General features: G+C 36.3%; 1 protein-coding gene across 1 annotated transcript in view; it reads right to left on the bottom strand.

Moving 5' to 3' along the window:
* Positions 1 to 932: 932 nt before the first annotated feature.
* TTC21B (tetratricopeptide repeat domain 21B) overlaps positions 933 to 17,393 on the bottom strand; it is an 80,943-nt gene continuing 64,482 nt past the window's right edge. The window contains exons 25-29 of the mRNA XM_011990985.1: positions 16,414 to 16,609; positions 11,289 to 11,513; positions 8,190 to 8,310; positions 3,750 to 3,817; positions 933 to 2,410 (exon numbers count right to left, since the gene is read on the bottom strand). Of these exons, the coding sequence (XP_011846375.1) occupies positions 2,333 to 2,410; positions 3,750 to 3,817; positions 8,190 to 8,310; positions 11,289 to 11,513; positions 16,414 to 16,609 (688 nt within the window). The 3' untranslated portion in view covers positions 933 to 2,332. The remainder of the gene's footprint in view (positions 2,411 to 3,749; positions 3,818 to 8,189; positions 8,311 to 11,288; positions 11,514 to 16,413; positions 16,610 to 17,393) is intronic.

The following is a 17,393-nucleotide window of genomic DNA, read 5'->3' as shown; positions in this document are numbered from 1 at the left end:
CACTTTGGGAGGCCGAGGTGGGCGGATCACAAGGTCAGGAGATTGAGACCATCCTGGCTAACACGGTGAAACCCCATCTCTACTAAAAATACAAAAATTAGCCAGGCATGGTGGCAGGCACCTGTAATTCCAGCTACTTGGGAGGCAGAGGCAGGAGAATGGTGTGAACCCAGGAGACGGAGGTTGCAGTGAGTGCCACTCACTGCACTCCAGCCTGGGAGACAGTGCAGTGAGATCGCGCCACTGCACTCCAGCCTGGGGGACAGAGCAAGACTCCGTCTCAAAAAAAAAAAAAAAAAAAAAGTCCACTCAGGCTGAAAGATATTCCTCCACCTGAATTAAGAAAAAGAGGTAATGTTTCATGATTCCAGATTTGTAAAACAGGGATAATAATTCTGGCATTATAGGTTTGCGAAGATCAAATGTAAGAAATATAAAAGCATTTTAACATATATGAAGTGCCTCATAAATGCTCTTATTATTAAACATTTCTATGAAATGCCATAAACAAAAGCTAGGTGACAAGGCGGCCAGATCACTTGAGGCCAGAAGTTCGAGACCAGCCTGGCCAATATGGTGAAGCCCCATCTTTACTAAAAATACAAAAATTAGTCAGGCGTGCGCCTGTGGTCCCAGCTACTCAGGAAGCTGAGGCAGGAGAATTGCTTGAATCCAGGAGGTAGAGGTTGCAGTGGGGAAGATAGCACCACTGCACTCCAGCCTGGGTGACAGTGAGACTCTTTCTCAAAAAAAAAAAAAACAAAATAAACAAAACACACACACACACACCTGTTTTGCTAAGTGAAAAGAGGAATATTTGGAATTTTATAACATAATTGAAATGAAAAGGATTTTGAAAAATGGGAGAAATGATCAGAAACAAGAGAATGTCGTTCAAAACAAACACAGGACATTTAATAAAAAGCAGCAAATGACTTATAAATACTGTTTATTGTAAATGCAAATAAAATTGAGGACTGTGTTTACTACAATTTTAGGGAAAATTGAAAAAGATGTAGATGAGAAATTAAAAATAATGCTAAGGATTAAGTCTAGATTAGGTTAAATTTAGTGTAAGAGTGAAAGCTTCTATGCCAGGGTGCTATTAGACAGAGCTGGGGAAACTGTTGCCTTCACATGGGGTGCTTTGTGACTCCCTGCTGACCAAAAGTATTTGGTCAGCCTTTACCATCAAATGTAACAGTGTCTGAAATTACACCTGCAGACTAAGTTTTCTAGGCTAGGGTTAAATATCCCTAATAAGGGACCTATTTAAATTGAGATTTCAGGTCCTGGTTATTTCTTAAGACCACAGCAGCCTTGAAAGCAGGAAGAATGAGCTCAAGAAAGGAAAGGGAAACACACACTCTTTATCCTCTTCCAAAAAAGATTTTTTAATGAAAGTTACATTTTCTGCAATATAGCACCACCCATTAACATTACAGAATGCAGGGGGAGCTTACCCTGATTTTGCAAAACTTACCACGTCTTTTGAGTTCCAACAGGAATATAAACCATACATTTATAAAACCTTTATTAAAATATATATTTAAAATATATATATTGTCTTTTTCATGAGTTATTTGCAGGCAGATTTATTCCAATCTTTGAAACAACACAGAATACAACAAAAACAGGCTGGGAGCATAGGCTCGCGCCTATAATCCCAGCACTTTGGGAGGCCGAGGCAGGCAGATCACGAGGTCAGGAGATCAAGACCATCCTGGTTAACATGGTGAAATCCTGTCTCTACTAAAAATACAAAAAATTAGCTGGGCGTGATGGCACATGCCTTTAGTTCCAGCTACTCGCGAGGCTGAGGCAGGAGAATCGCGTGAACCCAGGAGGCAGAGGTTGCAGCGAGCCAAGATCGTGCCACTGCACTCCAGCCTGGGTGGCAGATCAAGACTCCGTCTTAAAAAAAAAAAAAAAAAGAATATAACAAAACCACTTTAAAAGAGAACAATGCATTTTAAATATATTTCCTGAAATAAACAATATTCCTTAGAAAAGATACAGGGTATTTAATTACCTAGATTTTAACAAAATATTCTTTATAGAAATAATTATAGTCTTTACCACAGAGTCACCAAATCTGTACCTAATCAAAACAGAGTCAAATAGAGCAGCTCTCATTCAACTCCATTAGGAAACACCAATTTCACATAGTACCACAGTACTTTTCTTGATGTACAACAGCAACCTCTGCTGGACAAAAAAGGGGATACTTGTATTAACAAAGCACTGAGCTCAAACCTGTTTTGAACAGGAAGAACTGAAAGTTAGATTTCTTTCATTTGCTGTTAAACCAACACCTAAGTTAAAATTATTTTCAAGGTCTTAAAGATGCACGGGCCTTATCAAGTATATCCTTTCTGATTTTTGGATAAGTTGGATGTGCTTCAAGAACCTGCAAAACAAATAAAGAATCCACAAAAACTTGTAACTAATGATCAAAAACTACGGAGCTAAAAAACTTACTAGAAATGAGCATTACAGTTAAGATTTCCTTGTACTAATACTACAATGGCTATAACACTTTTTAATGGTGGCATTTTAAATGTAACATGATGATTCCTTTCTATTAATGGTAGTTAGATGAGAACAATAGAATGTGAATATCAAATGTAGAAAATAAAACAAATATAATTGCTTAGCTAATAGATTAGTTGTATAAAACAATTATGTATCAATGATTTAGAATAGTTTTATAATTTAGCTTTTCATTCATAATATTTGATAAACCCTTAGAAAGTGACTTTTATACAGCAGCACACATTAGCTTTACCTGAAATGATCTTGAGATATACATATTTCTAGATCTACTGAGTCTAAGAGTGGGGAGATACTTGTTTCTTTTTAAATAACTCCAAAAATGATCCTAATATATAGCCTTACATTAGCATACAACCCTAACCTGACTGAAATACTGCTTTACAGAGACTCAGTAACTAACCGCAATTACTAAGGCCAAGTATTTACTGTAATGATGCTAACAGATAGCTCTGTGGGATAAGGGGCATTACAAAATTCTTTTCTAAGGAACTTCTCATGGAGGTCCTCACAATGTTTAATAGAATGTCTTACATGGAACATCAATGGGACAATGTATATATAAAGAGATTAAATTCTAAAACCATAATTTAAATATTTGCCATTTAAGTAGGTGATCATTTCGTAGGGGATGAATTACAGAATGTAATTGAATGACTTCTAATAGAATTCCTTTTTAATCTCTAATTGATCAATCTGAATTCTCTAATAACCAGATTCAGACACATTCATAAGAACTTCTAATCAGAACAATGATCTGGAGAATCTATATTATCTTCAAATATCTGCTAACTTAAAGACTAAATTTTATTTAACATGTTTCTGCCACTGGTCCTTTTTATTTATTTATTTATTTTTAAAGTAAAAGTCTCTTTTACTCCACCTCTTTAATCCTACTCCTTTCCATACATGTAAATATTCTATGGTTTATTGTTTAATATGTACCCTTCAGTGGTCTTTGTCTTTAAATTGACATAAACATTTTATTATTTGATCTCAAAGTAAAAACATGTTTTTTATTTAGGTGAACATCACTTTCTAAATTTTGAACATGGATAATCTTCCTAAACATACTTGATAAATTATTTAACTAAAATTATATATCCTCTACTTCTATTCATATACATCTGGAGATTTTAAAAAGTAGGAAATTGTGCATCTGAAAAATTTTAAGGAATCTAAATTTAAGTGTTTACCTGGTGACATATGTCAATTGAATCCACATATCTTTTTGCTTTTAAGTAATTAAATGCCAGTTTGTATCCTGTTAAGACAAAAACCATAAAACAGAATGATGGAGTACACTGCTACTATTACTTTTCCTTGCCTCCTCCTCTTTTTGCTTACTCACTAGAGAATCTGTAAGGGAGGCTGGTGAATGAACAACTAAACTACACTATACAGAGAAGTCGTGTGATAACAGAAGGCAGAGTGACACAAAAGAAGTGTAAGAAGAAAAGAAAGTGGAGTTGGAAAAAAGGATCACGGTGAGTACACTGATCAGTCAGAAAGCTGCCATCCCACAACTGTGGTTTCTATAACTTACTAGAAAAGTCTCATTTATTTCAGGTTATAGTAAAAACTCATCATAAGGCAGTAAATGACAACACAGCCATTCATTTACACAGTACAGATTTATTTAGCACTTACACAGGCAAACTGATGCCTACAGTTATGAGGTTTGCATTCTATTAGGAGAAAAAATACATTTTAAAATAGTTCCTTGAGTAAATGAATAATTTCAAAACTGAGATAAATGCTATGAAAGAAAGATCCAGGCCAAGTGAATTACCATAAAGAACCTGAATCGGGGAAGAAGAGAGTATCAAGAGATGTCCAAAATCTGAAGAATGAGGCATAAACTAGCCTAAGGTGGGAATCAAGGACACTCTCAGACAGAGGAAACTGCGTGGATTAAGGCCAGTGGTAGGACACATAGGGAGTTGATGAACTTGGAGTATGGCGAAAAGACAAAGCACGTAGGAGGGCGACACAGAGGAAGGCAGATTAGTCATCAATGACTGGTAAGAATTATCACAATTACTGATAGTGAAATGCCATATTTCTACTACCAACAATTAGAAGAATGTTTAAGACATTCCTTTTAATGGATGTTGTTCTCCTGTAATATGCTATAAAAATGAGAAAAGAAGACAAGAAAGGTAACAGCAGCTGTGCACTCAGTAAATAAGATATAATGCAATGTAAAATAATGTGTAATAATAAATATCTCACTCTACCTCTTAAAAATATGAAATAAGAAATGTGAATAGTGCTCTTGGGCTCTAATAAAAGTACCAAAACAAATGTTTAAAATTTTAAGTGTTTGAAAAGAACATTATCAGATGGTAGTAAAAAGAAAGAAACAGAAATGATCTAAAATTCATACTATTTTATATAGTCGGGCACTGCATGATGATGTTTCATTAACAACAGATCACATACATCATGGTGGTCCCAAAGATTTTAATACTGTATTTTTGCTGTACCTTTTATACGTTTACATACACACACTGCTTATAGCATTCAGGATAGTAACATGCTGTACAGGCGTGCAGCCTAGGAGCAATAGGCTATACCAGATAGCCCAGGTGTGTAGTAGGATCTAGCACCCAGGTTTGTGTAAGTATACTCTTAAGATGTTCACACAATAATGAAATTGCTTAATGATGCATATCTCAGAATATTTCCACTGTTAAGCAACACATGACTGTATATATACATATCTACACACACACACACGCACACAGGCACACATGCACAGGGCCTATGACAGAAACTCACAGCTCAGATTTTAGACAAAAATACGATGTTCCAGAGAGGTAAATTTGATGTCATTACCAACAAATTCTAAAATGAACTAAAATGGTTTGTGACATTCAAAAAGAAAAGCAATTTTTAAGATGTCATGCCAAACATACTTACATGGAAACTAGTCAAGATGTCAGTTTTGGTTTGTGGCTTCCTGACTAGCTTTGGGATCTTACGCAAGTGGCTTGAGCTGTCATTTTCAGGTTTCCTCATTGCTAAACCAGGAATAACAACTCCTCCCTCTAACTCTTAGTATAATTTTAAAAATCACATAAAATACTTGTGAAATGGTTTTTAAAACCTTAGAATACCACAAAATATTAGCATTTTTTAATATGTAAACATTCAATATATTATCATCACAGAATTTTAACACTGGAAGAAACTTGATACTTGACCTAGTACAAAAATTTCAGAGGAAATAAAGAGCTCAAAAGGGGAAAGAAAATGTGCACTGCAGCTGCACTGTACCTGCCACACTTACTAGAACTCAACCACATGCAACCAGGAGAGACAGAGAGAACGCAAACATTGTACACAGTCTAATGACTGTCACGTAACCTGAGAATGGGTATGGAGGGGGCAACATGAACAGTTTCTTCTCTCATTGGATCTCAGTTGTTCCTAGTGTGTTTCTTTTTTTCCTCGTATATATTTAAGGTGTACAAAATGATGTGGGTGTGTATATATGTGTGTGTATATATATTTATTTATAAATAAATTTTTGCAATTTACTGCAGTCAAGCAAATTATCCATTCATCATTCATCCTGGTGCCTCTCATAATAATATTCAATCCTGAAATCTATGGAAAGAGCATGAGCATGATTTTTTTTTTTTTTTTTTTTTTTTTTTTGAGACAGAGTTTCACTCTGTCAACCAAGCTGCAGTGCAGTGGTGTGATCTTGGTTCACTGCGAACTCTGCCTCCCGGGTTCAAGCAATTCTCCTGCCTCAGCCTCCCGAGTTGCTGGGATTACAGGTGGCCACCACCATGCCCCGTTAATTTTTGTATTTTTAGTAGAGACGGTGTTTCACCATATTGGCCAGGCTGGTCTCAAACTCCTGACCTCACGTGATTCGCCCACCTTGGCCTCCCAAAGTGTTCGAATTACAGGCGTGAGCCACCCCGCCTGGCCATGAGCACGATTTTAAGGGTTTTCTGACAACTGAAAAAGTGAAATGCATTGTTTATTTGGCAGGCAGGTTGAGGAAGTGAGATGCAATGACAATCTTAAGGATGAAATTGAGGAATTAATGGAGAGCCTTAGAAAGAAATGTTTACCAAAGCAAAGTTGGAGGAACTGATAAAATAATCTATGAAATACAATGATGACACAATGAAAGAACTAGTCATTTGGAATCTCTTTATTTGTTGAGGTCTTCCAAGGAATGGAATATATAAATAATTTAACTTCTATGTACATTCCTTCTGTGGAATAAAGTGTCAAAATTAATATTTTAAGGACATTTAAGGACTTTTTATTTTATGAGGTGACTTTATTCTGAAAGATATGTCACACCTTAGAATAAAAAATACTATAAAATCATTAGTTCTTGTGCTTTGTACAAGTCTAGTATAGTATAAGAACAGATTCCAGGAAACTAAAAGATGAGGGAAGACCTAAGCTGACAGCAGTTAGTGTGAGGGTGACTCATTTGACTGCAAATCAAAATTGAATTCACACTGTGACATGGCTGCTGAAAAGACTGATGCCATCTTAGGCTGAATTAACAACGACAAAATGCCTAATCAAAAGAAAAAAATAGCTTAATTATAACTAGCCAAACCATAGTTAAGAGGTTTTTCATTTATGGTACAACAGGTCAGAGGGGCATGGAAAAATAAAGCAGCACTTTCCAAACTTACATGGCCATGGCATCTACCACCTTCATACTCCATTCTTTTTAGTTAAAAATAATAATTATTATTAAAATCTCCCCAAGTGCTCCAAAGCACAGTTTGGGAAACACTATTTTAGAGCTTCCAGGAGACAGCAACAAGCAAGATGAGAGACTCAGACAGAATTCAATCTTAGGAAGAATGGACAAGTAACTGCAGATGGCTTGAAAAGAAGCCCTAGGACACAGGACAGAAGATTGCAGTTTAAAGGGTCATGATGTGTAAGAGGGAGGCATTCTGTAGATTGCTCTGGAAAACAGACTTGGGCAGTTTCAAGGAGGCATATTTCAACCCAACACAAAGAAAGAGTACACAAACATGAGGATAAGCTCCCTGGCATGAGGGAAGAGGTTGGTCATGACATATATTCTGATGCCACCTCTGTTAGGGACACTGTAGACTAGCATTACTCAAACAAACAGCCTATAAAACACTGGGAGTGGATGATGTTTCTAGATGCTCAGGAGAAAAAAAAATGGCCCATGGTCAAATAATTGTGGGAAACATGGCCCCTCTGTGATATCCATTGCAATATACATTAGTGTTTAACAGCTTTGAGAAGTAAAGAAACCTGTGTAATTAAATTTAATGCAATATTTTCCTAACCTACTTGGCAATGGAAACATCTTTTTCCATGGCATTCCCAATTTCAAAATAGCACCTCCTTTTAGAAGGAAGAGAAGGGGGCAGAATTAGACTAGATGTACACTGAGGTGACTGAGGACAAGTTTGGAACTCAGGAAATTGAACTATTAGTAGCTAATAATATATTATAAATATAAAATGTATTCTCCTTTCAGAAAGGTTGACGATGAAAATTGACTCAATGTTTATTGTTTTGAAAACAATCAAATGCATTTAAATGAAAAGTAATAAATAAAACATAATTTTTCTGTGAAAAATCTAGGTGATTGCCAAACTCACCTACTGCTGGATTTGTCCGATTGCTGTATTTCCATGCCATCTCATAGTTCAGGGCAGCATCTGTATACGCTTGCTCTTTTTCCATAATGTATCCCATGTATTCATAAGCTTTGCAGCAAGACTGAAGAAAAATGGGCGACATCAATAGATTAAACCTGGTATCACTAAGATTTTATGGGATGTTCGTGACTATAGAGTCAATCATATTAACCCATTTAAATGACAAATCAAATAATGGTTTTCAACCTTGGCTAGGCAATCAAATTTTTTACTGAACTTAATAAATGATTCTGATGGCAAGTCTCCATTACAAATCTGCAGAATCAGGGTTTTCTTTACAGAATCAGAAATGCACAACAGGGCATTTGTATTTTACACAAGCACATGTACACTATTATGAGTAATTTCAACACATACAAAAATGGAGATAAGAGCATAATGAACTCCACGAACCCTTATCTTCAACAATTATTTCGTGACTAATACTGTTTCACCTCTATCTCACAAACCTACCCTTCTGTATTAACAGAAAAAATCCTCAGATATCATATCAACTAAGTCTAAATGTGTTAGTGTGCATCTCTAAAGAAGTTATTTAAACAGAAACAATTTTATCACACCTAAAATGTTTACGACTCCTTAATAGCACCAAATATCCAGTACTGTCCAAATTTTTATTGTCTCAATATAATTTGTTTTTGTTAGAATGAGGACTGAATAAGGATCAAACATTGTAAGTGGTCAATGTTTTGATCTAGTCTTTTTTGATCTAGAGGTTTCCCTTTAGTATGTCTGTCTCTCTGTGTCTCTTTTCTTGAAATGAAATGTAATAGAAACAAATATTTATCCCCAAATTTCTCACAACGCAGGTTTAGTTGACTACATGTTTGTGGTGTTTATATAACATATTCCTATGTCACTGACATTTTCTGAAAACTGTAATTAGAGGTTGGGATTCCATTTTGATTCTGGAGGGGAGGGGTGAATCTACTTCTAACATCAGTGCCATGATAAGCCACACTGGAGCCTGAGGCATAAAAACATGGATGCGTGTTTTTGTATATTTCTTAATTGTATTTTTTTTCCAGAATATGAGTTTAAAAATACTGAAGAATCTGAAAGTATATATTAAAAATCACTACATTTAAGACTGAACATTTTATTTATACCTAAACTTAATTTCTTATCATTTTACTTTTCTCACTTTAATGGAAGAAATCTCACCAGCAATATTTTCATTAAAACCATTACCAATTACCTATTTTTTTAAAAACATAAAAATATGAATATAGGAATGCACATATTCCCTTTTCACTCAGGCTCCAATAAAGTTCAGCACAGCTGCATTAAATTATTATTTATCTTGATTACTGAGTGTTTCCCTTGTCTCATCCCAACCCTAGCCCTGCCATTGATGTATGTTCTTCTATTGGGAAGCACAAAATGTCTGATTCTCCATCTTTTTGTGATGTTATATCCATATATAAATTTATCAGGGTTGAAAAATGGGGATAGTCTATCAGTCTTTCTTCATTTGTTAGCTGGAAAATGTCTATGATGAGAAACGTCTCATTGACTATTTGGTTAACCAATTCTGTATAGAAAAGGCAGGATATTTATTTGCAAGCTTTAGAAATAGCAGTCAGTTCACTAGCATACTGTAGTGGTCACCAATTAGGTTTTTTGTTTGTTTTGTTTTTTCTATTTTGGATCTTTGAGAAGTCATGGATTTAAACATATTTTATGTGTTTCAATATATTGCAGTTATCATTCTTATCGATACTTAAAGTATCCCAACTTCGCGTGCTGGAGGTGTCTTCAAGTTGGCCTCTAGATCTCTGACACAAACTCTAATCATCATGGATAGCTTCCTTCATCATCTGGTACAGCAAGACAGTCTAGTGTCATCTTGTACATTTCCTGCCCCAGATACGGATGACTTCCATTTTTTAAATTATGTAATTCAAGGTTCCTAAGCTTTAGTTCTTAAATGTCATGCTTTCAATATCAACATATTCAACCAGCAGGGCTGAATGAAGCTTCTAAAGCAGCCATCATGTTCAACCATGCAATGTATTGTTATCAGCATTCTGGCAAACTGAAATTCTGTGTGCACTGAAATTCCCATGCAATCTTGGTTAATCTTAGACCAGATATGAAAGGGTAAACTATTCAGCAATTTAGATTTTCAAAGCCTATTAATGAGCATTCTGCTTTTCAAAGCCAATTTAATATAAAATTTATGTAACTAATCATCTAGAATAGTTTATAAATTGATAAATGCTTGGATCATTCAGGTTCTTAAGTTCCTAGGAAAGAATCTTAATAGTACTAGATAATCACAATTCCTCTTTAAAAAATAAATGGTCCATTTGCAATCTAATTCACTCAAGGAGAATAAAACAGATTTACTGTGATTAAGGTTTTGAAGTAATTGATATGAATATATGAAGATAAATATCATTTCTAAGTTGTGTGCAATTATTTCTCAACAAAAAAATAAATCTTAACTTTAAAGAACTGCTATAATACCATCTTTTGTAATTAAACATCAAAATGTTAGTAAAAAGTCTTAAATTCTAAGGACTTTATAATATTCAATTTTATACCTAAAGATAAGGAATTTTTATTAAACAAATGAAATTAAAAGCTGAAAAGACTTTCTCCCACAAAATATATTATGCATAATAGATTCTAATAATGAGAAAATGACATGCAGCTGCAGTAAATTCAAGAGTATTTCTTAACGGGAGGGACAGACGTCCGCAATTAATGTTCTTCTGCAATTTTCATTAGTTCTGGGATGAGATGGATAATCACAGGCAAATGTTTGACATTCCAAAAACACTTTCTGTTAAGTAGGGCATCACTAGAGCTGAAACTTGAAATTGCATAAATCTTTTTTTTTTTTTTAACTTTAAAGAACAAATGGCTTTTTTCTTATTATTAATGCTTGTTTTCTGATTGTGGTAAGAAAAAACATTTAATTTTCAAAAATCACACAGGAATCCTTGGAAATGGACTAACACTCAATGATATCTATATGGAAAGCTTATGCAGCAAAGGTCAATAATTATTTTTTACTCTTCAATCACCTACTCTATTATGACGCAGGCACCGTTTTAATAGTTCTTCTGCCATGTCATATTTTGCTGATTGAATGTAAATATCAGCAAGTAGCAGCCAACTCTTCTCAAACTCTTCGGCATCAATAGCATTCCAATTCATTTTCGCAATACGTTTCAGCTGGTTTCTGGCTCGTGGAGTCTGTTTCAAGATCATATAAGCCGTTGCCATTCCCAAGAGTGCTGGGATATGATCCTTCTACAAGAAAATAAACTTTTAGACCACAAGATGCACAAACATAAATGTCTCAAAAACATACAGAAAGCAGAAAATGCTACATGAGAACTAGTTTGTGGATTCCATTTCTAGCTCCATTACAGATAACTGTGATTACAGATCATTATTTAACACATCAAGTACCCTCAAGCTGCTATGAAGAAACTTGGTCAAGCACTGTGTGGTCAAGATAATTCAAGATAATGACAACTATTCAGATGCCACATGCACACAATTACAATAATTAGTGAGACTTTATCTTTAATGGGGTTCAAATAGTCATGTTTGAGTTTTGTATAGAAACAGAAAAAATAAAACTGTTTCAGTAAAATCCTTATTGAGCAGTTTGTATTTCAGATTTAACATTTAGGCTCCTTACTTCTTTCACCTGTCAAAGGCGAGTAACAATAATTTACCTGACGATGGTCCTTACCCATTATGACTTCTATTGCTTTATTCCCCTCCCTTCTCCTTTTATCCAAAAACCTCTCCTCCCAATAAAGTTTGAACAACGAAATGTTAAAAATAAGGCACATAATTAATTCACCACTTGGAAAGTACATGAAATAAACTAATGCCTTAAATTATGCTTTTAGATTTGGAGCCTGCAGCTTCCTAAAACAATCTATATGATATTCTTTTGGATAGAGTTTGAAGTCAGAGAATGTCACTCTATGAAACCAATAGGTTAATGAGAATTCATATAAAATGGAGGCCATTAGTGATCTATCCAGACAACTAACTTTCATAAGCAATAATGTGTATGTTCTTGATTAAGGTAGGATGCTTCTTAAATTTCAGCAGAGAGATTACGATGCATTTATAAAGAAAGAAGCCTCAGCTTGACATACAAATAAAGGGGCCAGGTGGACAGCTCACATCTGTAATCGAAGCACTTTGGGAGGCTGAGGCTAGTACATAACGAGACCTCACCTCTACTAAAAATAACAAAGAAAAACTAGCTGAGTGTGGTGGCCGGCCCCTGTAGTCCCAGCTACTCAGGAGGCTGGAGTGGGAGGATCTCTTGAGCCTCGGAGTTCAAGGCCACAGTGAGTTAGGATCATGCCAGTGCACTCCAGCATGGAAGACAGAATGAGACCCTGTCTCAAAATAAAAACAAAAACAAAGGGTAAGAAATTGTGACTGAGGACTGATGATATCATTACTATAATAGAAGTATACTATAAGATAGCAAATTTGGGTAATTGATAAGGAATATTGTAAAAGGAGAGTGGTAAAATGTTCAATGTCCAACTGATTGTGGTTGGAAGTAAGAAATAACTCTGGAATAGAGAAGGGCAGTACATCAGGGTTTTATAAAAACAGCTTTTAGAAATATAAAAACTTCCTTACCTCAAATTCTATGTCTATCAATAAACTTCCAAGATGTAATCTGTTCCTCTAGGTAAGGGGTGGCAAAATGGTTTCAGTGTTAAATCCAACCAATTGGTTGTAGATTACGAAGACGTGTTGGATGTTACCAATAACAGAGCCTCACCCTCTCCTCAACCCAGCCCACCTCAGGTGGGCCAGGAGAGGAGAGAAAATAGAGGCCTGCTATGTATTTGTCAGCAAGGTCCTAGGACAGCCTAAGAGGAAGAGGGTCCTATTAAAAGGTCCCACATTCCCCTTACACTACACAATTAAAAATAACCTCTCTGACTTACACTTTGAGTTTGATTAGAATCTACTGGTTCTTCACAACTTGATCACTCCTGAGTGAACTGAAGAACAGTCTCTAAAAGCAAACCTGAGTTCTAATCCCTGCATTAGGTATTTCTTTCTGGTGCAGACATCCTAAGACCTAGAGCCAGCTTCTCTCTCTGTCTCTCAATAACTCTAAATTGCAGTAACTTTAGATTGCCAAGGACAAGACTCGGATGTGGACAATACAGCTGTATTACAAACATCTCATCTTTATGGTTTGAGGTGATGCAATGAAAGCAAGTAGAAACACTTTAGCTTGGGTTTAATGTATCTTCCAGCATGTCCTCCATGATTTCCTGTCACATACCTCTTTTTCAGTCCCTCTGAATGACACACAGGATTGTGAACATACCCTATGTTTTTCTGCCTCCCTGACTTCATTCACATTTTCCTCTTCCTCTGGAACACACTGTCTTCATTTCTGCCTGTTAAAATGCAATTTATCCTGGTTCTTCAATCATACCTGCTTCTTAAATCCTATTTTTTCTTAAATCATACCTTCTTTACAAAAGGGTCCCCCAACTCTCCTTATACTGTCTCCTACAGCATTTTTATTTGCAATTCTAGTAAGGAATGTAACGCATTTTGCTTTGTATTAAGTCATCATAGTCAGTATGCTTGCCTTGTCTTCCATAGACTATGAGAAACTTGAAAAAAGGGACCATACATTATTTATCTTTGTGTTTCCCACTATGCTTAGCACTTGCTGGCTGCTTAATGAATATTCATTATATTGAATATATGCAGCCTATGAGTTAAAAGAAAAAAATGTGAGATAAAATTTGATGCTTATGAAACTTCAGCTCATGTATCATTATCTTTTGAATAATATGGTTAGTAAACATATCTGAAGATAGTATTTTACTAACCACATACGTAAGGATGATTAAAAAAATAACGTAGTCTCATCAACAGAAAGCAGGCATAGTCTTTCTAGGAAATAGCTGTAATATCATTCACTGCTTTTGGCTTTTTTTCCTCTCTTAGACTTCACAGTAGGGATAATGGATTTAGTCAAAATAAACTTTCTCATTGTTATGAGATAGAATAGCACATCACAGCATTCAGTAGCTATGGCACTTGACATGAGACTGTGCTTCCTCATGTTCCTAGAGATTCTCTTAGATGTACATGATTGCTCTACTTCTGCTCTGTCTTCATTCAGCAGCTGTCATCCATCTGTTCCACAAAGCCAATTCAACAGAGCATGACCCCTGAGCACATTACTTCAATGTGTGCAGAAGGGCCTTGCTTTGGAGGGTTGCTGCTGACGTGCTGCCCTGCTCTTTTGTTCCAAGTGTGGTAATAAAGCTGCCATCTAGGATACTTGTACCCAAGCCACAACATGAGTTGCAGGTCTCCCAAACCCCTGACATCTCAATCTCCTCCAGGGCCCTGGAAGGTGAGGGGAAAGAGATCACTGTACAGGGCTTTGGGTAGTTTATTGTTGCCACTGTGACCACTGAACCATAAGAAATCACAGAAAAATTCTGTGTGTCCTCTGAGAGACACAAAATGAGCTTCCAGTGGCCTACAGCATCACTGAATGGAAGAATAAACATGAAATCCAATGAATATGCTTAAAAGTAACTTACCAACTGCTGATGGGAGGGTATCTAGAATTCCTTTCGTAATATCAAGTAATTGAAGAAATAAAGTGCTGTGTGAGGGAAGGAAAAACAGTATCTACAGAGTAAGAAAAAAGGTGGAGGAGGCCGAGGTAGGTGGATCACCTGAGGTCAGGAGTTCCAGACCAGCCAGGCCAACATGGCGAAACCCCTCTCTACTAAAAATACAAAAAACAGCCGGGCATGGTGGCAGGCACCCATAATCCCAGTTACTTGGGAGGCTGAGACAGGAGAATTGCCTGAACCTGGGAGGCGGAGGTTGCAGTGAGCTGAGACCGCGCCATTGCACTCCAGCGTGGGCGACAACAGCAAAACACTGTTTCAAAGGAAAGGAAAAAAGGTGGATTCAAGCACAGCGAAGAGAAGAAAGCCTCTGATTTTGTAAGAATAATACTATGAAAATAACAAATCTGAAAAGATTGCAGGAGGTTATTTCAGTGTTGCCAAAGAATATCATTATTTGTGGCCGGGCGCAGTGGCTCACGCCTGTAATCCTAGCACTTTGGGAGGCTGAGGCGGGTGGATCACGAGGTCAGGAGATCAAGACCATCCTGGCTAACACGATTAAACCCCATCTCTACTAAAAATACAAAAAATCAGCCGGACGTGGTGGTAGGTGCGTGTAGTCCCAGCTACTCGGGAGGCTGAGGCAGAAGAATAGCGTGAACCTGGGAGGCGGAGCTTGCAGTGAGCTGAGATTGCGCCACTGCACTCCAGCCTGGGCGACAGAGTGAGACTCCGTGTCAAAAAAATAAAAAATTATATAATTATTTGTATGACTAAGTTAGAAGCTGTCAGTATTGCTCTCATGTAGCTATATAGCTGGAAAAATTCCAAGTTCATGTAAGTGAAGAGGTAAGACATCAGGGCAGCCAGGTGTTTACTTCCACTTAGTAAGTTAATCTTGGCTACATCTACAACACAGAAATTCTCCAGAGGATAAAGTGGCTCCCTTGAGAATTAACTTATGTACTTTTGAAGAATTCCCTTTCTCTGGAATTTAACATTCCAGTAGAGAGAAATACATCAACAACACATCAAAACAGTAACATCGTCTCTTCTGCAAAGAAGGGGACATTGTATATGCCCAACTATATACCTAATTTTTAATAAAAGTTAAGCCGGGCGCGGTGGCTCATGTAATCCCAGCCCTTTGGGAGGCCAAGGTGGGTGGATCATGAGGTCAGGAGATCAAGACCACCCTGGCTAACACAGTGTAACCACGTCTCTACTAAAAAATACAAAAAATTAGCCGAGTGTGGTGGTGGGTGCCTGTAGTCCCAGCTACTCGGGAGGCTGAGGCAGGAGAATGGCATGAACCTGGGAGGTGGAGCTTGCAGTGGGCCGAGATCACACCACTGCACTCCAGCCTGGGCGACAGAGCAAGACTCTGTCTCAAACAAACAAACAAACAAAACAAAGCAAAACAAAACAAAACAGGAAATTAAGTCAATGTTTCTTCAGAAAATAAACAACTAATCAAAATACATGTTTCTATACTACCAAATAAAGATAACATATGAAGCTGAAAAAGAAAATCCACTAACCTCAGATGCTGCTATTTCAGTGAAGGTATTTAATGCTTGTTCAACGTTAGATTTCTGTTTGGTAGCCATTAAGCAATAGTTTTCCATTATGCGAAGCTGTACGTGACCCTGAACAGTCTGAGGTTTTAGTTCCTTAAGAAGTTTTTCTGCTGTTCTTACTGCCAATTGCACAGATTCTTGCTTCTCAGTTGAATTACTGTATATGATTAAAAATAAATCACTTATGTCTCTTACTCATGATACAATTCATTGAGATTAGAATTGGCTTTTGTACAAAAAAGCTCTGGGCATTCTTTTATACTTTTTGTCATTCATTTAAAAGTAATCTTTTGTGAAGAATGTCACTCATTCTCTTCTAATACAAACTGAAGCACAGTTACAATGCATTTTAAACAAAATTAATAGGGACTCAATAAAACACCATTAAGCATTAATTTCCTCTAGAATGAAGACAAAAGTTGGACAATATCTACATGTTGTAAATGTGTGCATTCCAGCAAATATAAAACTATAAGTAGAACAATAAAATTAACATATATCTATTCAAAAAGTGAAAGGAAAGAAAAGGAGGAGGAAAAAGTGACAAATACTGTATTATTTCATTCTATGTTTAATCCATTTTACACACAGGAAAACTGAGGCTCAAACAGGTAATTTGCTAAAGGTCATGCAGCTAATAAGTGGTAAACCTAGGACCTGAATCTAAGTTTATCAGACATATAAAATCTACTCTGTTCTCCTCACCACATTGCCTATCAGACTCTCAGAAATTATGTGTGTCAAAAGGTAATTTCAAGTGCAAAGTGAATATTTAATAGCAATTTTCTTGTTTTATACACACACACATACACACATATACACAAATCAATTAATAAAAGGAAATTAAACACTCAAAGTCCAATCACTAAAGCCACTGGTCTTCTTCTCAGACCTTAGGCTTATCTTACCTAAAACATGTCACGCTGTTGACTACCATTTTC

Source organism: Mandrillus leucophaeus, unplaced genomic scaffold (assembly GCF_000951045.1).
Source record: "Mandrillus leucophaeus isolate KB7577 unplaced genomic scaffold, Mleu.le_1.0 Scaffold389, whole genome shotgun sequence".
In the NCBI taxonomy this organism is placed as follows: domain Eukaryota; kingdom Metazoa; phylum Chordata; class Mammalia; order Primates; family Cercopithecidae; genus Mandrillus; species Mandrillus leucophaeus.
This window is presented reverse-complemented; position numbering and strand designations above follow the sequence as displayed.